Source organism: Chaetodon trifascialis, chromosome 5, assembly GCF_039877785.1.
Source record: "Chaetodon trifascialis isolate fChaTrf1 chromosome 5, fChaTrf1.hap1, whole genome shotgun sequence".
NCBI classification, from domain to species: Eukaryota; Metazoa; Chordata; class Actinopteri; order Chaetodontiformes; family Chaetodontidae; genus Chaetodon; species Chaetodon trifascialis.
Window position 1 is genome coordinate 23,737,284 of NC_092060.1, and position 22,913 is coordinate 23,760,196.

The following is a 22,913-nucleotide window of genomic DNA, read 5'->3' on the forward strand; positions in this document are numbered from 1 at the left end:
ACCAGTGAGGGTGAAACAGCCAAAACCAGCTTTTCAATCTGGTGTTACCCTCTAACCACAGACTTATTTCATATACTGAGATATCACGGTTAAATTAACAGCAATAACTGACAATTTAAGAACGCTACAGATGGCACGCCATGTGGCGTGCGGTCATACATGTGTGTATGCAGCATACACGGTGTGCGCGCATGTTTGTGTGTGTGTCTATCTGCTCGGATGCGTGTGAGAGGACGGTCCGACAGCAGTATTAATGTGCAGATTGTGCGTGTGCGCATGTGGGCTTGTGAGACAGAGGGTGGACAACCAGATGGATGAGTGAGAGAAACAGAGGCTGAAGGTCGATTCGTCAAACACAACACCGGGTGGAAAGAGAGAGAGAGAGAGAGAGAGAGGGGGAGAGGGAGGGAGAGAGAGAGGGGGGGGGGCGACACGAGGGGAAAGAGAGGCCAGAGCATGCAGATTGAGAGGGAGTATTAAAGAGGAGATGAGAGATTGTCACTTTTATCTTTTTTAGTACCCTGAAACAACAAATGATTGGGTGGCTGTGACTCATTTTGTGACTGGGTCTTAACATGGTACTCGGCCTGGCACCAGGGGAGTGATTAAACTTTGATTTAGCTCAGTACTATAACTAGCAAAGGGGAGTGTATGAATATTGAATCCACTGCGGCACTTGAAGATGAAGCTTGCGACTCACAGCAGGCGAAGCGCCTTGAGCCCATCGAAGGCATGAACCGGGATGCAGCGAATCTGGTTATAACTCAGGATGCTGCAAGACAGAGGACACGAACAAGGTCATGAGATTTAGATTCTGTTTTTCACAACATTATTTCCTTTAATATGTTTATTTTCATATTACATTCTGTTGTATTTCATACAACAGCCATGAATACATAGAAATTAGAAGAAGATGGAAGACACAAGAGGTGACACAGCGGACTTGGTTTTACAATAGCTCAGCACAGAACCTGTAGCCACTGCAGGTTAAACAAGGGGAAACAGACATGGGAGCCACATTTTAAATTAAGCAGAAAAAGGTAGAAGCAAAACCTGCCAGAGGCAAAGCTGAGGCTTTTAGAAAGCCAAACTCCCACAACACAGTTACGTTTTTCTCTTTTAAAACTGCTAATGAACCAAAAATTAAGTTCAACAATGAATGAAAGTGAAGGAGACAAAAATTTAAGGACTGAATTCTGATCAGGGTCAAAAGAGATCAAGTCGGCCATTTGAGGGAGTCATCATTTTAACATAATTAAGCACAGGGCCCAATAATGATCCTGCTGTAAAAAGCTGACTGCTGCTGTCTGATATCTTTAAGACAACAGTAGCCTAGAAAACTGGTTCTCAGCAGTTTTTGGCTCATGACGCACTACAAGGAAGTTGTGCCTCGTCATAATTAGTGATTTCATGAGGCCTAAAGGTGTCTCAGAGGAACAGGGGGGAAATAAACCCCAGATCCTTCACATCTCCAACTTCAGGTTAACAACTGGCGTAGGAGTTAGAGAAAGGAGCCTAAAAGCCAATAAAACTATAGATACGATTTCCAAAATCCGATGTGGAAACTCTCCTCTACCTCTTTGACACTTGGCAAGGTGTGCTTGAGCAAGGCATTTAACTCAGAAAGTGTTCCACTGATGCTATCTGGGGGCTAACAGTGGAAGCCTGTGGCCGCACTGGGCAGCTCCCAGGCGTGAACGAGTGCAACTCAATGAAATATGAAACAGGGCGTTGCTGGAAAAGAGCAAATATGCACATTCAACTTTCCACGGACACACAAAATCCATGTACTGTAATAGATAAGATAGATCAGCTAAAGGCAGGAAAAAGACAAGTTTAAAATCAGTCCAGCAATAAAAGGAATTTGTATGTGAGACAGAATGGCAGTAAAGAGCTGAAGAAAGGGAAATTTAAGAGGAGCTGAAGCAGATTATAATTGAACAGATTCGCTGAGTGAGAGGCGGAGAAGTGCAAGAACAGTTTAGAGAACTTTTAGAAAGGAATAAGAAGACAGGAAGCAATATGTTACATGTGTATGAGCAAAGAGATGAAAGAAGAGGACGACACAAGAAGGAGATACGAGAGGAGCCTGAAATCAGACAGCGGAGAGAGTGAACAGAGAAGAAGAGAGAGAGGAGGGAAGCGATATTTAAGGTGAAAGAAGGACAGAAGTGTGAAAGCTAGAAAGACAAAATGAGAAGGGGAGAGAGATGAAGACGCAGAGAAGAAGTGGGAGAGAAAAAAAGAAGAAGAAGAAGCAGCAGGAAAATATGAGCGGGAGGAAGGAAGATAGGCCAATTAATCAGAGTTAAGAGAAGAAAACACTGATTTATCTGGTGGTTTTAACCTTACACACACACACACACACACACACACACACACACACACACACACACACACACACACACACACACACACAGCCCATATATGACATCAGACATGGGCAAGGATGTGTGTATGCACGGCTGGGTGTGTGCTTTGTCATGGTAACTTACAGTGTGGCTAGTTGAGTCATGTTGCTGAAGGTGTATGGGGCCAACATGCTGATGCTGTTGTTGCTCAGGTCTCTGTATAGACACAAGCACACGGTGAACACACACAGACAAACACACACAGGCTGAACATGCTGCATATATGCATGTCAGGTTTTTAAACAGGATACTGAGTTTTCTGTTCAAGGTTATCTGAGTGGTACATACACCAGTGACAGCTGCTTCAGGACCGCCAGCTCCTTGGGCACAGATGTCAGCATATTACCCTCCAGGTAACTGCAAGGAAAGGTGCAGAGTTAATGAAGTATGTCTTACATATATATACTGAATATACACAAACATTTGGCCTATGGGGGTGAGAAAATGGCAATATAGCACATAAAAGTTGAAGTTTTGTAACTTCTGTCACATTAAACGTGGGAGACAGGGGGCAGGTGAGAAGTGGGGTATGAGTTAGGACTGGAATGAGGTGGAATACTTCAAATCTAACTTTATATGGCAGTATTTACCAGCGGAGTGTAGTGCCTTCTGTGTAGTACTTTCTGATGTTCAGGTGTGTGCTATGTGAGTCTCAATTTAAGGAATAGTTTGGCACTTTGGGAAATATTTTTATTTGCTTTTTCCAAGAGTTTGATGAGAGGAATTCAACAACGCTTAGACTGGCAGCGGGGGCAAACAGCTAACGTGGTTAGCTCAAAGTTCAAAGCACACCTGGAAAAATCACAGTGAGCACAGGATTCTGGGAAGTCACTGCCAAAAACTAATTTCAGCACATGCTAACTGCCAGTAAAACCACAAGTTGTTGGTTTGAGTGCAGACTAAAATAACATCACAAGGTGATGTGAGCTTCAGAAGTATTGGTTTGCATATTTTTTGGACAGAGCTAGAGCATCCATTTCCCCTGCTTCTAGTCTTTATGCTAAGCTAAGCTAAGCTAAGCTCCTGATCATAGCTCCATACTTACAAACGGACATGCTCTCATCTAACTCTTGGCATTTTGAATTGAGGCGAAAAGGATTTGGACTCAAATGTCCAGACACAAACGTGGTAGGTCATGTAAAGTAAAAGTAAAGTAAATCTCAACCACGTACAGGAAGGATTCCAGCGACTGCGCCACATTATCTGCATACGTTAACGACTGTGGTGGATATGTCTCTGAATTCACCAGATAGCCGACCAAGACGGGACAAGATGACAAGATAACAGGCGTAGGGGTGTGAACCTGTCCGGCTGAGGAGGAGGAGGAGGAGGAGGAGGAGGGTGACACTAACAACATGTTTCATCATGTAGCTTCGAAAAACTTATTCCAACCACTGAAAACGCACAGAATTCACCTGCTGATCCTTCTGCGTTTGTGAGGACGTGAGAAACAAGATAACAAACATTACATACGCTCGCACACACACACATACACACACATTTCATGCGCCCTCGCTCTCTGCTCCTCTCTCTCTCTCAGGTCATAAGTAGGTCATGTGGACAGTATGATGGAGTGTCTCCTTCAGCCTAATCAATACCTAATCACTGCTATTGACCCTGCAGAGCAGGTCCATTTCAAAGCAAGAGGGGTTTCTGTGTGTGTGTGTGTGTGTGTGTGTGTGGGTGGGTGAGTGCGTGTGCATGTGTGCAATTATCCACCTTCCCGACAAGAGATTTTGTTCCCACTTTCTTCTAAATTTCTTAATCTTGATTAACACTGTTTCACCCTTGTTTTATCCTACATCAATTCTAACAATTACTATCATTATGGACACTTCCTTTATTGGTCTTTATTACAGGGGTTTCGACCAGCCCAAAATTAACGTTGAAGCAGGACAAGCTCAAAGATGTAGCAGCTGTAATATACAGCAAAAGTTTGTAAAAACCTTCACTGCTTTGGCAAATCTTTTAAATGTAAAGGGGTCCCTGGCTTCTTTAGAGGTTATGTAGGATTGTAACATCGGAAACTGAATATTTTAAAAAAGGACTTCTTGAGTCCCGTCTCATCTGTCCATACCTGTTCTGGCTGTCTTTCAGCCTTTCTCTGTTTGTCAGTATAATGTATCAGACCGTATTTGACTGTGGGTTGTAGATGCGGTTTAAATATCTCACAGATTTATGACATCGACATCCAAACAAACACATAAAGACACAAGCACCTGCATTACTCACTTTGCCTATAAACCCATCAAGTCACACAGGACAAAAAAGAGAGCGAAAGAGTGTGCTTGTGTGTGTATTCGCTAAATGGTTTGTTAGCTCCTGAAGCAGCAGAGGGCAAACTGCTGCATCAATATTGCACTGCAGCAATGTGCATCTGTGTATGTGTTTATGTGTGTGTGTGGTTGTGACTTTGCATGTTATTGGAGAGTAAGCATTGGCAAAAAATGCCCATTTCTAAATGTCTGCTGGTGTGTTCCTCAGCACTTGTGTGTCGGTATATTTGAACAAAAGTGACCAGGTACATCCTTGTGAGTGTGTGTGTGTGTGTGTGTGTGTGTGTGTGTGTGTGTGTGTGAGACTCACAGCTCTGTGGTGTCCTTGGGAATGCCCTTGGGCAGAGAGTGCAGCCCTCTGTTGCTGCATCGCACCACGCCGTCTGAGCACGTGCAGACGTCAGGACAACCAGACGCAGGAAGACAACCATTATCCTCAGCACCTGGAGAGAGAGAGAGAGAGAGAGAGAGAGAGAGAGAGAGAGAGAGAGAGAGAGAGAGAGAGAGAGAGATATTAGGGACAGACAAAGAGAAAGACGGAGAGGGAAGAGAGGAACACAGGGAAGGACAGACAAATTAAAAAATGGACAGAGGTGAGAGAGAGAAAAATGGCAACAGTGAGAGAGAAAAGGGAGGAGGAAGTGAGACAGGTGAGGGCAAAAGGAGAGACAGAGAGAGAGAGAGAGAGAGAGAGAGAGACAGAGACAGAGAGAGAGAGAGAGACAGACAGAGAGACAGAGAGAGAGAGACAGAGAGAGAGAGAGAGAGAGAGAGAGAGAGAGAGAGAGAGAGAGAGAGAGAGAGAGAGAGGGATACACAGAGGAAGACTGGACTGTAAGTGAGGCACATGGTCAATCCCACTCAAATATGCACTCAGCACTTTTAAAGAGTACTTTACAATCCATATCAAATGACCAGGGGCTGCTAAAATCAGCTACACTGGTGTGTTTCAACAGCTGGCTCAGGACCTGCAGGCAGGTCACAGTCATATTAAAAACTCTCCGATGATTCTGGGGAAACACTGAGCAGATGTTGATCGGATGGCCTGCAACAACTTTCAAAAGTCGTGCAAATACAACAGCACAAGGAAAGTTGCCGCAACACCTGCAGTCTTCTATGGCTACTCTAAATTTAACCCTTCTGAGGACGAACCCGGGGAGCCTGCTGCAGGTACATGTCTCAAACTGGACAGTTGCACTGGTAGGAGGCTAAATTCCACGCACGCATGCACACAAACACATGGTCCGCACAAAAAACACATGCGAGTGATTGTAATCATTTAACACTCTGAGATAAGAAGGATCACAGACTGGAGTGTTGTTCTTGGCTTAAAACCGATTCCACTTCCTTGACTGACACACTCACTGCTTTAATCTAGAGCTGGAAGTCCGCGGCTGAACCGTGGTCCCAAATGTAAAACAAGCCGAGTTAAAACCATAATGAAGGATAATGAAGACTGGACTCGAAGCCAATCATAACACAACTGCAATCTCAGTTTGTGTGCATGCGTGTACTTGTGTGTGTGTGTGTAGAGAGGAAGAAAGATTAGGAATGAGAAAGTTTACAGAGTCGTACTTTGTTGTGTATTTGTGCCCTCTTGCAACGTGCTGCACTAATATACATGCATGTGTGTAACTATAAGTGTATACACACGCACGTGCTGAGTGTGCTGCACATTTAGTTTGTTTAATGGCTATCTCCCCCTGTCCTGTGGCCATTTTCTCATTCACTTTGTAGTTTTCTAATTGCGCTAATGTCTAAATGTCGAATAAATGGCCGCTTACGTGCCCGCGCGTCGAGCAGTGTGTGTACCCGCGTGTGTCTTTGCTGATGTGTGTAGCTTGTGAGTCCACAGGGAGGTGTAGCCGTGGGCTGACTCACTCTACAGTTGGCTGATTGAACTAACATCTAAATGTGCGCTAAATATCTTCTCACAAATTCAATTAACTTTACCTTTCCCCCGGCTGCCTCTGGACAACTTAACAGTCATTTTACTTCACTATAAATAGAAGGGACACGTGGACCTTGTGTGTTTCTTTGCTTCTGCTCTTTTGAGAAGCAGTTTGAGACGTTTAACCGTCGCAAAGAGGTTATGCGGCCCCTGTTTGGTAGTTTGTTTGTCTGACTGTCAGCAGGATGTCTTAAAACCTTTGAGGATGGTTGGGCCTTGAGCCAAAGAACTATTGATTTGATGCCGGTGATGATATATAGCACATCTTTAATTTTCATCATCAGGCAATGGTGTTTGTGAGATGAAAATAATCCATATTAAATTGTAGGTTTACAGGGTCAAAAAACATTTTAACATATATTTTGCACAAATGATTTTCTGTGCTTTTGGTTTGTAATGCTGCTCCTCAGTTCTTACAGATTCACTGACACTTGTGATTTTCTGTGTGATGTATTATGTTTGTTTAAATTAGAACTGAGATTAGCATAGAGTCAAGATTAGACATTTAATGTCACCATTGCAAAGTCCTCATAAGGCCAGAAGCACAAGGGCTTGAACGCGTTATCAGCCAGTCAAATTTAAGTTTGAAGGTAGATGTGTGTGTGTGTGTGTGTGTGTGTGTGTGTGTGTGTGTGTGTGTGTGTGTGTGTGTGTGTGTGTGTGTGTGTCTGTGTGTGCGTGTGCTCAAGATGCAACAATGAATATTAAGATCTGATACCATCTTAGAGTTTCCTTACTTGAGTCAACCCGGCTAACTACTTTCCAAAGTCATTTTCAGTAAATGGTTGCAGCACAGGAAATTAGAAAAGTGTAATGAATTCAAAGAAACTCAGGAGGGAGAGAGGAGCCGACCGAAGAGAGAAAAAGGGGAGATCGAAAAGAGTTTCAAGTGCAAAGAATGAAAAAAGGGGAAAGAGAAAGAAAGATGTAATGGACAGGAATGCCAGACCACACTTTGTCTATGGCGTCAAACTTGGCGGCCAAGCCGGCAGCCAAAGTCGCTATAGGCAGACATCGTGGTGGTAACAGCAACGTCACTGCGGAAACCACAAGCTGATGTCATGTGCGGCTGCTGTTTGCCAGTGGTTACCGATCATCCTGTCCTCACAGCACCCCGCTGAGGATGTGCGTGCGTCTCTGCGGGCTTAAGACATGGGACGAGTATCTGGAAGCCTTTTTTAAGCTTGATACAAAAAGACAAGAATCAGGGCTGAAGACATGTCCACTTCAGTCGAGTCCAGCACAAAGCAAAAGACCTGAAGATTTCACTCGTTGTGATATCTGCAAAATGGCCTTGGGAACAGTTGACTTTCCCTCTTTTTGGGCGCTCACTCTGTAAACCGTAAAAATGCAGATGTAACAATATGAGTCTTCTCTTTCAAGCATTGCTCACCACTCAAAGCTCCACCGCAGCAGAAATATCCACTAAAAAAATTCCTTCCTCCCATGGCTGCCCTCCATGTCTCACAAAAGACTTTAAAAACCTTCTTTAAAGTCATGCGAGGGCATCATCAGCAACAACTTTCCTTGAGGAAACATCCTCTAAAAGGTCTTTTTTGAAAAATGGGGAAAGCATTCAGTAAGTGTGACAAGTAAACACGGTGCAAAAACAGATTTAATTTACCTTTCGATCGCTTGACTCGTGCTCTTATCGGTACGGGACACACGGACGCTGAGTGACAGGTGTCATTTGTTTCAGGGATCATTTAGAGGAGCAGGAGTGGAATGAGAGAGAGGCTCACCATCGCATGTGAAGTCTGGAGTGGCCACATCCTGGATGGGGATCTCCTTCAGGAAGGCTGGCTTCTGACAGCGAGGGTTTCCACTGACCACCCTGGTCTTCTTCAGCCACTGACCCAGCCAGGCCAAATGACAGTCACACACATACGGGTTGGACAGGAGGTTACTATGAAAACAAAGAGACACAGAGAAGGAAATCAATGAAAGCGTGAAACAAAGGAAAAGGACACCAGTATTGGAAGTACATAAATTAATTCACAATATAATGAATTCATCATGTCAAAGTGATGCACATTTGCTAAATCTAAATGTTTTTCCTGAATTTTGCCCTCATGAATAAAATATTGATGCATAAATTCTGTGAGTAAGAAGATGTCATCCATCGAGACAACCTGTACTCACTACAGACAAGCAGACAGGGCCGAAAATAAGACTGCAGGTACAAACCAGTGCAGCAAAACAGAGACAAAAGAGAGATGATTCAGCACTAATTTCACGAGCCATTCCCAATAATAATAATAACAATAATGACAGCAGTTTGTATGGATTATATTTGAACACACAGCAAACCATATGGATATAGCTGTTGTTTTTTTGGTCAGTCACACCTTGAATACATTCAGATGGAAGACAAAGAGAGGCAGTGAAGGAGAGGGAACAAAAGAGATGCAAAGAGAAAAGGTTATCAGCTGTTTTTTTTCATCTTTCAAAGTGCAAGAGAGACTGAGACCGAAGATGAAAAGGTGGCAGAGTGAGAAACTGTGAGAGGCAGAAAAGAGAAAAGGTTACCTGTACAATTTATTCATTTTTGATCACGTCTCATTGCATTTTGTTGCTTTTGTAACACTGCTCATGTAATATTTATGCTGAACCATATTTAAACTGAATGCGGTGGGAGGAGGCTTCGGCTGCACATACAAGACAGGCGCCGTGCTCGAGCTGAAGCTGCTCGAGCCATCTTAATTCTGCAGGCACATCCGGACGGGCAAGAAATATCAAAGGTGTTGTCTTCTGTTGGAGCCCATTTTCTCATTAACAGAAATGTTACTTTACAGAAACTCCTTGGCCGGCGCGGCTTAAAGAAAAGTTTCACAATGCAAAATGAAATACATGAATGAATCCTGGAGATGATTTATTGTAGGAAACAACTCCCTGATGTTGTTATGGGGCTGTGACATTTTCTTCAACAACACAGTCAGCGATAACTTAAAATATCAACAGTCAGCTGTGGTAAAAAAAAAGAAAAAGAAAAAGAAAAAGAGAGGTGCTCTTACATGACGTGGTGGAACAATATGAGGAGTTTACTGAGATTTTTACCTTCCCATCCACTGACAAGAAAGTGTAATCTTTAGCAGTCTAACAATTAGTGTATTAAAAAGTCACATGCATCTCTCTAATGATGATGGTGAGCCTCCCACATTGTGTCAAGACGTGCCAGTGACACATTGCCTTTCACTGCGTCTGCTGCGCTAATAAACCTGAAGGTTGCTGTTTGTGCTACAATATTAATGGTGTGCTGCTATAGATAGGGACGAGTTATTTCCTCATTTCCTTGTAATGAATTGACCTCGCTGCGTGTCAACCAGACCTAAGCTAAATCCCTTCCTTCCTTTCCAACGTGTTAATCTTTTAATTAAATGGAAAAACTCTATTGGGAAGCAATGCACTAAAAATGGAGACAGATGTTAGAAATAATAGGAGTGAGATGGGAAAACAGGAAAGATAAGGAGCAGAACAGAGGAAGTGTTCCCAACAGAAGCTGCAGAAACAAAAACTATCCATCTTTCTTTCACGCGCAAACAGCAGGCAGGTGATGCATACAAAATCAAGTGTTACTACAAGGTCAATGAAAAGAATGAACTGAAAAATGACAGGGATGAGGGTAAATAATATCTTTCCATTTCTGTGGTGATAATCACTGACAGCCCCACTGAGCACACCTGAGCTTATGCAACCATGCATCCATCCATCCATCCTCCCTCTCCACCGTCCCCGCTTTCCCTCCCCCCAACACACTCGAGCACAAACTTGAATCAGAGATGACAGGTGCACAGCAGGACAGAGAGCAGGAACAAAATGCAGAACAAAGCAAAGAAGCATGGAGGCGGCAAGAGGGTGGGAGGAGATGCTTTTTTTGGACTGACATGTCAGCCTGTTCACAGCGGGCAAAAATATATGAAAGCCAATCTATTATTTACATCCCTCACATCTGAGTGGTCAGAAGGCTGAAGAAAACACACACAAAAAGTCAAGTTTCCATCACTTTTAGGGACATGACATGGACTTACACAGACAGGTTTCCTGGAGACCTTCCATAACCATAACCACAACCCCCCTGCATGCCTAACCCTACAGTAACTTAGCACCTATATTTTACTAACCCCTCTTGTTTTATGTCTGCCCTCTTAAATCCAAGCCCAGCACTTATTTTATTTACATCTTAATATCATGTATAAAACTTGCTCTTTTTAAGTGGTGACAGCCCCAAATGGTATAGCAGAGACCCTGGAAAGATGGGGTATTTTGATAAATATACAGGTTCCCACTGCCGGCCTGCACCGTTGCCCAATCCACCATGCATTTTTAAACAATACACTTGGCCAGGTTTTTAAGTATTTTTTAAGGACCAAAGATCTTTTGATCCCACAAATAAATAAGGGCCCCAACATCCTTTGGATCCCCCGAGAGCCCGTGCCCCTCGCAGTGCTCCCCCGAGAGCACTGCGCTTTCACCCAAACCTAACTCTAAACCTAACTTTGCCTGCTTGCCTCCCACTGTCTCCTTCATTCAGACACATCTGAACATGGACAAAATGAGACCGTGGCACACATTGAGAGAAGAATGGCAGAGAAAACACAAACAAACAAAAATAAGCACCAGAAAGAGGGAGCAAAGGCGTCAGATAGACTCACATGGTGGACAGGGAGTGCAGGGTGGAGAAGGCTCCTGGGGCGATGCTGGAGATCCTGTTGTCGTACAGCGACAGCAGACGCACTGAGCTCAGACCCGTGAATGTACTGTTGTCAATGCAGCTGATCTGGTTACTGCGAAGCATGCTGGAAACACACATACCATGTTTGTTTGAACACGAGGACCAGACTTTGAAATAAAATGTAGTCGTTTAAGACATTCACTCCAGAGTCTTACGCTTAGATCTTGCCTAAATCTTAAATCTGGTTTGTTTAAGCTGAAACATTAAACTGATGACTGAAGAATTGATCAAACTCTTCATTTTTCTTTTACTCGAGGGATGTTTTTGACAGGCAGTCTTACTGATTTTGCTGATGAATGATCAGGCTAATGAAACAGTGTGTATATGGATAGAAAATAGCAAATTTGCATACAGAATTTGGACAGGTAAAAAAAATGAGGATAAAAGAACAGACCCTATCGTGACATGGATGAAAGATAAAACAGAGAGCAGGGGTAAATTCAAACCAGTGCCCATAGGACAACTGTGACACAGGCTGTAATTTGACATTAGCTTTTGACATGCAGTCATGTGGGACCAGGCTAACTGAGTTAGTTAGCATTAGCAATCTCTGGGACAGGCTAATGTAGTTAGCAAGGCTATTACTGGAGCAGGGAGCCTCTTAACATAATACAGAGACAGCCATGATGCCATTAGAGAGTCATTAGCCAGCATATATATACATGATAGCATTAGCTAGTCATTACTGAGCCTACACAGACAACATTAGCTCATGATTTCGTACACTATCCTGTAACCCCTAATTGGAAGCTAGCCTATTTATGGTGGGTGCCCAAATTAGAGGAACAACAATATGCTGTCATTAGCCTTGATTTCAGGGTGAGTGAGTAAACAATCCTGGTCCTCTCCTTTCAGTCTAGGGAAGGAAAAGTTAATGAAGTCCTCCTTTAGTCTAAAGCTAACACAAGTCATAGCCTGCACAGTTCAACAGCTAGCAGTCACAACCATGACAACACTTGCTGGGCATTTCGCATAAAAAATAGCACTTAGACAGGAAACAACTGAAGTATAGATAGTTGAAAGTAGAAACAACATGGCTTGTTGGTTTTTTGTTGTATAAATAAGTTAAATGCCTTTATTTACATGGGAAAGACTCATATTGACTGACACTGTAAGGTCACAACATGATGGTTTTTAATCATCTGAATACATGATTTTCAACTTATTTACGTTCTGTTTCCTGTTTTTGTGATGAATTTAAGTGGATCAGAAGCACTTGTTTTGTTATTTGTGTAGTGCTTTTTGTTAAAAGGACAAAAAACAAGCTAGTGCATGTTTCAAAGTCATTAGCATTAGCTGAACGCAATAACACACACCACTCTAAACAAGACTTACAGAGTTTTCAGGCCAGTGAGGCCTTTGAACATGCGTCCCTGCAGTCCAGTTAGCTTGTTCCCCGTTAGCAGCAGCTCCAAAACTCCACCCGCTCCATCAAACACACCTTCACGGATGTCCCTCAGCTTGTTGTTGCTCAGGTTGCTGCAGGAAAGACGAAAAAATACAATGAACAGATTTATCTGTTTTTCATATGTAGGCTTCTTAATCACAGTATGCCAACGTGCAGGAAAGCCGGAGACATCTTTCACACACACACACACACACACACACACACACACACACACACACACACACACACACACACACACACACACACACACACACACACACACACACACCACCATGTCAACCTAACCAAACACACCGAGTCTTCCACTCACACACATACACTATATACCCAATTTAATTGCAGTAATCAATCATGTCCCTTCAACAAATAAATCTTACCTCTTCAGTCTTTCATCTTAATGTCCTCGTCTTGTACAAAACATATTCCTATAACAGCTTACAGCCATCACTATAACTCACACCAACCACACACACACATTCACACACACACTCATAAAAGTAAATGAGACAAGTGGTCACAGAAAACTGAAAATGATTGCTATCTCTCTTCCTTGCACACACAATGAGAAAAATTAAAATGAAAAGAGAGCGTTTGGCCACAGAGACAATAACTTGGGATGATAGCTATCACAACCACTGTAGCTTTCATTCATAGCTAGTTTTGTGTTTCCTCTTATCGGCTTTATGGAAGAGGAGAGGAAGGAGAGGAGAGGAGCAGAATGTAGCGGGGGGGCGAAGGGAGTTGACAAAGAAACAAATAAAATAATGACATTAGACAGACTTAAAGGAAAGAGGTGAGGTGAGGAGAGGAGGAGGTGAAGAAGAGAGGGAAGGAATCGTGAGAAGGAAAATGAATGCTAGCCAATCTATATCGTCAGTGACACTGCTAGATGGTTAGCAATTTCCTCTCCAATAAATCAACTGCTGGTCTCTGCTCTGTCTTTCTCTATCTCACTCTGACACACACACACACACACACACACACACACACACACACACACACACACACAAACCTAGTGTAGATAAGGACTGACTGTAAATCTGAACCGAAGGCCCATCTTCTATTTCGATTTAATATTCGCTTCCTCCATACCTCCCACCCACACTTCCTTCCTCTCCATCTCCCTCTGTCCCATCCTCTTGCTTGTCTTCAGCCACTCCTGTTCCTCCTCGCTCGTGTCTCGCTCATTTTCACTTCTTCCTTGTTTGCATGAATGTTTTTTGTACCTTTCTCTTGTCCTCCATCCTTCATTTCTATCTTCCTTTCCCTTTTCCCTCCACTGTCCTCCCTCTGTCACCTTTCCTAATCCCTTAACTTTCTCTCTTAGCTTCTAGTTCTTCTTCCTTATCCCTTTTCTTTGTCCATCCACCTTTTTTAGTCATCTTCTAATTGCAATGCTATTCCTTCCTTCCTTCCTTCCTTCCTTCCTTCCTTCCTTCCTTCCTTCCTTCCTTCCTCTCTCGCCAATGTATAAAACAGAGGACTGAAGAAGAGCAATATCCCATTACAAGCGACAGGGAAACGTCTGGTCTTATAAAACAAAATTTCCATCTCCCACTTCACTCCCATTCACTCCCTTTGCCTCATTTTCAGAGGGCAAATTGGGTAAATGCATGCATGTGTTAATGAATAAATAAATGCAAAAACAACCGGAAGTTACTGAATAAATGAGAAGTCCGTTTTTTTCCAAAAAGTATACGTACATCTTCCTCAAGTTAGGCAACTTCTTAAATGTCCCTGTAGCCTCCAGGACAGCAATCTCATTGTCGTTTAACCTCCTGCAGAGAGAAAGATAGAGGAAAGGAGTTCCACATTTATTGTTTCATGAAACAAACTGAAGTCAACACACAAGTGAGGGAACAATGACTGCATGAAGGTTAAGAGGCCGTCAGCGACTGTTCAAGTACGAACCAGAGGAGGAGGAGAAAATCAGTTAACATGTTGGTGAAGAAGAGAAGAGAAGAGAAGAGAAGAGAAGAGAAGAGAAGAGAAGAGAAGAGAAGAGAAGAGAAGAGAAGAGCGATGAATCTTTTCTACGTGGTCATCAATACCCACACTGCCCTAAGCCAAGAGAAAACAGTTTGAGAGATAGTAAGCCAGACATCTGCTTTATAGAGGTAATTTGTACTAAGAGGCTGCTGCTAAAAGGATGCTCTTTGTGTATGTGTGTGTGTGTGTGTGTGTGAGAGAGGTAGAGTGAGAGAAATTGAGGAAAGAAAGTGAAAGTTCAGCCGGAGGGGACACTTTCTAATGAGATACAGGCGGAGTTAAAAGACGGATCAACCTGGATGAAGCCAAACTGAAATAACATCGCAGAGTCCGAAGCAGATCGGTAACGGCTGCTTTCACTGCTCGCTTGATTTGCATATTCTGACCATAAAGAGTATGGATGAAACATTTCTAATCTCTTTACCTTGTGATGTAGAGCCCTCGTTATCAACTAAGAACGTACAGTACGTCTTATCAAGTGCAAATAATTCTCTTAAGACCGATTCTTTCATACTTATTGAACACTCTCAAGGCCGACGTCAAGGATTTTTATGGCTGGTGGGAAGAGCCAAGAAAGACAGAAAGAGAGACGGAAGAGAGAAAGAGAGGAAAAAATATATGAGCTTTCAGCTCAGCCACAACCTCCCCTGATTTCCCCTGATAAGGCAGGTTACACAGGGCACAACTGGCGGCTTGTGTATGTGTTTCTGTGTGTGTGTGTGTGTGTTTGTGGCCTTCAAAAGCCCACTGGTTGGTTGTGTTCTTAAGGAAAAGGCAAGAGAAAGAATGAGAGAGGGTGTCAAAAAATAGTAGAAACTTTGATCTGCCCTCTAACCAACCATAAAGGACAGAGTTTATATTTTTGACATGAGGCACCCTGGGAACAGATAGAAAGGAGGGAGGATTGGAGGATACACGAGTTCACAGAGAGAAACAGAACCACAGAGAGAGAGACTGAGGAATTGGAGGCTAATGGTCTGTGGGATACTGACATTATTAGTTATCTAAAGTGGCAGCCATGGTTGAATTCACCATTATACAACTAACTTCCATAAGTAATGCTGTGGCAACCATCCTGCAGCTATTCTCCATTAATACCGCAGTGAGAGCCACGGAAGAAGCTCTCCGTCCTTTCCCTAAATTTCAAAGCAGCCAGTGATTCAGCATTATTAGGTACAACTGTGCCTCTGGCTGGATTCCTATTTCCTGTGTGAAAATATTAGCTTTCTGAATATTCGATCAAGTGCCAGGTGCTGAAAGTAAAATGGGCCAGGCTGTTTTTCGCAGCAACACACTTTGTCACAGTTTTGACCCAGAAATCAATTTTATTTTTATTTTTTTTTTGGTCTCAGTTTCGGCGTATTTTATGTCTTATGAGCAGTTTTTAAGCCGTTTCTCTTTTAAATCGCATCACAGCATTTGTTTCCTGTAGCTCAAATGGATTTTGAACAGCGTTCTTACACATTATTATAATTCCTTAGAAAAACACTTCACCAGAACAGGCAGAACATTAGTACCAGTGATCAGAAGCAAACCTGGAGAAGGTGCATTCAGTTACCATGGGCCTGCTCTCGGGATCAAACCGTCATTTAAAGGCAAGCTTAAGACCTACCTGCTCTCTAAAGCCTATGGCTCGTCATTGCCTCCATCTCTCCGCCTGTCTCTCTCTCTACTTCTCTCTCTCTCTGCTTGGGTATGTTGAAATCTATATGCATTTAAACATGTATTCGTGTCCTATTTTGTTTGTTGTGTGAGAAACACACTGAGCCTCCATTGTTTGAAATGTGCTGTGTAAATAAACTGGACTGAACGTGACTTGACCAGCCTCATACATGCTAGCAGGTTTAATTCATCGGTGACTCTGGCAGGTTCTGAACAAGCTTTTTAACCTTTTTCACAATCAGATTATGGTATTCCTGTTGCGTGTTATCTGTTACTCCCTATCCATTCTTTAGCAGGAAAATGAATGATCCATGGCACTGCTCAGTATTCTAGTGTGAGACCCTTCGCCAGACATGATGATGGCTCCTTTGGGACTATGAGGGAGATGGAAAGGACTGTTGAGAGGCATTTTGGTCTGGAAGTTAAAAATGAAAAGTGACGTTCGTGATACTGCTCGGAGAGAGGTGGAGAGACAGAGAAAGGCAGATGTGTGTGCATGCATTCCATATTTGCATTTGTTTGTGTCTTTAAGCATGGATGTACACCTGTGTGCCCCTGTGCATGATTGCATTTGCATGTTTGAATGTGCATGTGTGTGTTTTCTTAGGTGCATGTGCCTGAGAGAGTGAAAAATGTCTTGACAGGTCTGTGGCATGTTAAAGGATGTGTGATGGTTTACGGTTTCAAGCAGAAGCAGCCTAACACATGGCCTTCAATCTGATATTTCGTCACATGTTCCTTACAACATACGTGCATGTGTGTGAAAAGGAAACACCGGCTGACTTACAGGTCCGTGGTGTGATCGGGGATGTGTGGAGGTATACGGGTCAGTTTGAGGTTGGAGCAGTCGACCACGGTGCCTTCGCAGCGACATTTCTCTGGACACACCAGATCCTGGAAACACTCCCCACTCAGACGAGTGCGATAGTCCTCCTGACCTGCAGAGGAAAGCGAGGAGGAGAGCAAAAGAGAGAGAAAGTGACATAGGAGAAACAGAAAAGCAGGGAGGGAGGACAGAAAAAAGTGTAGAGAGTTGGAAGAAAGGGAAGGAAAGAAGAAGACAAATGAAGTCAAATGAGACAGAAAGCAACAGGGAACATGTGGAGGAGGAGGAGAGACAGAGAGAAAGACAAAGGGAGACATCAGAGACGGAAAGTTCTTAATGTTAGACAGGAGGTTTTTAATTAAATATCCTCCCATTTACATGATTACCAGATTTAAAGATGTTTCTATTTATCTCTTATGATGGGCAACATATTATCCCAATAAATACACAGCCAATAGAACACAAGACCGCTCAGATGTAACCACGTCAAACCTCTTACTTCCACCGACAGGTTTTCAATATCTGTCTAAACTGTTTCTTGTTAGAGTTTAATTGTTTGGAAAATTCTACTTTTGTTATAATTTCAGCTGTCAAATGCTGTAAAACATGATTAGCCAACCGGTCGTTTGGAAGACATGAATGAAGTATGTCTACGTCACGTATTAAAAAGAACAAGCTGCCGCCTGCTGCTGCTGCTGCAGTGTGGTGCTGTTCAGCAGGCACACAGCTGATGCAGGGAGGGGTCATTCTGCATGGCTGCCACTGTAAATCAAATTAACAAACAGATATCCGTGCGGTTTTATGGAATCATTTTGTAGATAAATGTGGTTTAACCCTGGATGTTTTTGTTTAACAAGGTGAGCCAGAGACCACTTCTGTTATTTAGATATAATGTGAGCAGATATTATTTATGACCGCTCGTGCCTGAGGAATAGACCTGCTTTACATCATGCTGCACCTCATGCAACTCTTTCTACTTCTCATGGTTATCATCACCTCTTTGTCTTCCTCTCTCTCTCTTTCCAACCTTGTTTGTCTGTCTGCTTTCTGTCGATCTTTTTCTCCTATCAGACTGCTCTTATATTGGCACAGACTACTTCTTTCATTCTCCGTCTCCACTCTCTGCTGGCACACACCCTTTATGGCTCATATGTTTTCGACTTGTCGTTGTTAAAGAACTAAGACCACCTATTGAGGGGTAATCTGCAATGAAAAACCTTGATTTGAACTCGGTAAATGATCGCTGCTCTTCGAATGGTGTATATCTGATGGGAGAAATGGCTGGCTAGCTCCTTTCCGTGGCAGCATACTTTAAAATGATATCGCTGGGCTGCCACGAGCCTTGTTGGTTGGCAAGCTGACAGAAAGGAAAGAGCAAGGGAGCAAGAAAGAACTGGAGCAAGGGACTGGGGGTGGGGAGGTTTTTATGTATGAAAGGAAAGAAGGTAAGAATGAAGAAACTCATACCAGCATTAGCTTGAGTTTTTTCTTTAAAGTTCCCCAGGTGGAGCAGAAAAGGGTGAAGCAGTCTGTACAGAGGTGGTTGGATTGGCCATGCTACCCACTGAAGCGCTGCGACTGGACAATTTGACAGGTAGGTGTACAGGTGCGGCCAGACCAGATTTTGCCAGACGAAATTTACTCACGTGATGTGGCGAGAAGCAGGTGGGACAGGAAGTAGTGTGGGTGCGGTTGTGAGCATAAACGGCAGGAGCTACCATGGCTGTGTCGCTAACAACAGCAGCAAACCATACTGGGAATAATACAGCTTCTTACCAAACACTTGAGTGTCAGTAATCTGTCATTATCCTGCTCTACGTGTAGCCAAGCACTGCCCCACCACCACTCTCTCACTGAGTCGTTAAGTTTAATCAGATTGGACCAGAAGTGAGTGCGTCTTGCTCTGTTCTTTGCTAAAGTGAAAGGGAAGCAAAATCTGGTGTGAATGCACTTTTGCAAGCATTTCTCTCTCCGACCCTCTCAATAACACATTAATGCTTTCCAAAGGAAACAACACTAAGGTAAAAGTAGGAGAGTGTCCTGAGAAAAGAGCTTAAATTTATGCTGGCAGTTGAGCGTTGATGGTGAGTATGGGTGTTTCTGAATGACTTAAATGATTGATATCTATCACTGATTGGAAAATCTATCTTCTATGTGTCAGTGGCTCAGTGATGTCCATTTATTTCAACCACAGTTAAAGTCCCACATATCAGAAGCCCTACACATAAATGCAAACAAACACAGGTAAAATATTTAGCCCTTAATGTTTTGCTCCAGGGCGCGTGATTGGCTGGGAGAGGCAGGCGGGTGTGTGCTCTGCGGTCCCTGGCGCTTGACGGAACCATGTGATGTCAAAGTAGGCGGGGCCACATGGTTAGATCAAGCACAAGAGACAGCTGCACAGAATGCAGGTCCACACAGGAGGAAGGTGGGGCAACAGAGAGCTGCACCAATCAGTCAGGGGGCAGGGTCCATACAGGATAGGAGAGGCAACAGACAGCTGCAGATCCACACAGGAAGGGGACGGGACCAGAGAACTGCCCACCAATAGCGAAAATGTCCATACAGGTCCAGAGAGGAAGAGGAGATGCAAGGAGAGGCATGGGACTGCAGACAGGAAGGGCTGAAGCAAAGAGAAGCGCCAAAACCAGCTTCAGGAGCATCTGTAATCTAGTTATCTTGATAAGCTCCATGAGCAGGGCGCTAACATTAGGGGCTCGTTCACCAGAGACCGGCCATGCCAAAAATATACCACATGTAATCATGGTACTGCAAAGCACTTTGGATAAAAGCCTCCAACATTTCATAGTATTGGTTATGAGATTTATTGTGTGCCCAGTTCAGACTGGGACAAACCATTTTAGAGAACAGGAGGGGTGTCACCAAATGCTCAGGCACATTTCTTTTGACAGCACACTGATCTGTTATTATGTGTTGTGTATTTTGTGCACTTTTCTGTTATGTTTTATCTTTAGGTTTCTAATAAGACAACACATCTGTGATAGAAGGTTGTGAAACAAACACACACGCTTATATCAAATCACAAGAATGGCGCAGCTCATTAAAGAGAACAGAAAGCAGCCAATTTTCAGCCACTTCTGATATTTCCATTACACGACCAGCTTTTCTTCACACGCTCTGATTCAGTGCAAGGTTAAAGTTACCGCTCCAGCTAATGCAACAGACAGAAATCTCCAACTGTGCTGCCCCGTAAACCAATTATTTGCTTACAACCAAAGTTATGGCGCAGTTCAAATAGTTTGTAAAATGTCTGTAAGGGGATTTAGAAAATTCATTTTCCAGCGATCCATAAAAAGGCATAATATTTAAGACTGAGCAAACAACGTGAAGAGCCACTGCAGAGAGGCGCCGAGGACGCTGAGTGTACACAGTCGTACACACACACACAGACACACACTCGTTCACACGCTCACACAAGTGGGCGATCACAGTCTATGGCCAGTCCCTGCTGAGTTGGTTATTGTGCTGCTTCACTGTACTGAATTGCTCTGTGTTGTAATTAGTGAGACCCATGGCTCATATCAAAGGAAATAACGGTAGCTCAACACTACGGCGGAGAGACTCTGTGTGAATGCTGCACACACATATCAATTCAAGTCTCTAACCGCACACACAAAACTACATTTTCTAATGTTTTACCTGTGCGTCTTTATTAATCTTCGGAGGCGACTCCCTGCCTGTTTGCTTGTGTTTGCATGTGCGTGTGGTAGGTGTGTCTGCGTGAACTCGTCTCCTACCTGTGCACCTGAACTTCTTGCCTTTCACCTGGCTGATGCGTTTGTTCGCCAGCCTTCTGGGGTGGCTGCAGCGGGCTCCACTGGTCTCAATCGGGTTGTCGAACAGGTAGTCTGCCAGCCACTTCAGGTGACAGTCACACATAAAGGGATTCTGGGCCAGATGACTGGGAGAGAGAGGCGAGAGGAGGGAGGGGATGATGGGTTTGTCATGGGAACGGGAAGAGAAGAGGACCGCGCAGTCACTACAGCTGCCTCAGCTGTCATGTGTTTTAGTCACACTTTGAAGCATTTTTGTGGCTCGTCTCATTGCTGACTGATACAAAACATTCCTGACTCAACAAAAACCCATCAAAGCCTTTACATTTGTTGCTCTAAACTGCTGCCGCCTTGTCCAAAAATCCTCCAACATACAAAAAGTGAGGTTTTATACATTCCAAGCAGCAGAAACGTAGTTCTCAGTATGACGTCCTCTTTCCTCTGTTGGCCTGTATAATCATGTGTAAACGTCGGTGTGTAGTTTTATGGGACAAAGGCTGCAACCAGCACTTATTTTCATTCATTTTCATTATCTATGAATCATTCAGTCTATAAAATGTCTAAAGAATAGTGAAAAAATGCAATTTAGGATTTCCCAGAGGCCACAGTGATTCTTCAGTTAGCTTGTTTTGCCCAATATTCCACTTCTTGTACAACAGCTGGAAAAGTGTCACATTTCAGCAGCTGGGACTAGAAATATTTTTCATTTCTTAAACAGCTAACACAATAAATCGGTTATCAAAGTACCTGCAGATTAATAATAACGGAATAATCAAGGAATCGACTAATAGGTGCAACTCTGCACACTAAGAAACACAGGGTTAGACTGACCAGTGAGAGGCTCATTTCACCTGGAACCAGCAGGTGGAAAAGCACCCATCAGAAGGGCTGTTTGGGTCCAGGAAGCCAACAGTGATATAAAAATAAACACCAACACTGGGTCAAAACACCCCACCCTAAGCTATATTGACTCCACACTGGGTCCATTTTCAAGCCAGTGGTTTTCAGAGTGTTTACTGTACTCACAGAGTCTTGATGGAGCGCAGAGGGGTGAACAGTCCTTTGCTGATTGTTTGCAGTTTGTTGTCGTACAGCGACAGCAGGTTGAGGTTCTGCAGGTCTTGGAAGGTGTTGACTCTCAAACAGTTAATTTTGTTGGCATTCAGCAGCCTGAAACACAAAGAGGAGCCAACATTTGTTATTTATCTGCAGCTGTTTTACTTATTTAGCTTTATTATCTCTGTGCACCGCTCAAAGAAAATATAAACACATATGCAGTTAGTGAGATAATTTACTTTTCTAAAATGCATCTCTGCAGCAAAACCACTACTCTTCTCCCCTGTCGTCTTCTCCTCACTATTTCTTCCCCTGTCCCTCCCCATAGCCTCTCCAACCCTCTCCACAGCCATGATTAGATTTTTTCTGGCCATGACACATAAATCTGAAAATTGTGGTTTTATATATTTTCACTTTCTCTTCTGGAGCAAGAGGGGGATATCTACTGTTGGGTGGGAGTGTAATATCTGGCTCTGATGGGAGAGACAGATGGGGAGGGGAAAAGGAAAGAGGAAGAGAAAAGACAGAGGAATGGAGCTGGAATGGAGGAAATAATGGAGTGAGACAGTGGAGGGACGGGCGAAAATTTAGCTGTGAGTGACACAGATATACAATTAAGTGAAAGGGGCTGACAGCAAACTGGAGGAGAGGGAGAGCGGGAAATGAGAAATGTGATAGAGGGATTAGGTAAATGACAGGAAGGGTTTGCACCTCCACCCTTTCCTCCATCTGTCTGTCCTTTCATACCTGCACTTCATTAGCTAATATAGCCAAGTTGACAGCTTTTTGCCTGTACTTTCTTTTTTCC

General features: G+C 43.4%; 1 protein-coding gene across 1 annotated transcript in view; it reads right to left on the minus strand.

Moving 5' to 3' along the window:
• slit3 (slit homolog 3 (Drosophila)) overlaps nucleotides 1-22,913 on the minus strand; it is a 242,144-nt gene that overhangs the window by 34,196 nt on the left and 185,035 nt on the right. The window contains exons 13-23 of the mRNA XM_070962829.1: nucleotides 22,076-22,219; nucleotides 21,014-21,177; nucleotides 17,217-17,367; nucleotides 14,482-14,556; nucleotides 12,706-12,849; nucleotides 11,291-11,434; nucleotides 8,381-8,544; nucleotides 4,998-5,130; nucleotides 2,700-2,768; nucleotides 2,496-2,567; nucleotides 701-772 (exon numbers count right to left, since the gene is read on the minus strand). Coding sequence (XP_070818930.1) covers nucleotides 701-772; nucleotides 2,496-2,567; nucleotides 2,700-2,768; nucleotides 4,998-5,130; nucleotides 8,381-8,544; nucleotides 11,291-11,434; nucleotides 12,706-12,849; nucleotides 14,482-14,556; nucleotides 17,217-17,367; nucleotides 21,014-21,177; nucleotides 22,076-22,219 — 1,332 coding nt within the window. The remainder of the gene's footprint in view (nucleotides 1-700; nucleotides 773-2,495; nucleotides 2,568-2,699; nucleotides 2,769-4,997; nucleotides 5,131-8,380; nucleotides 8,545-11,290; nucleotides 11,435-12,705; nucleotides 12,850-14,481; nucleotides 14,557-17,216; nucleotides 17,368-21,013; nucleotides 21,178-22,075; nucleotides 22,220-22,913) is intronic.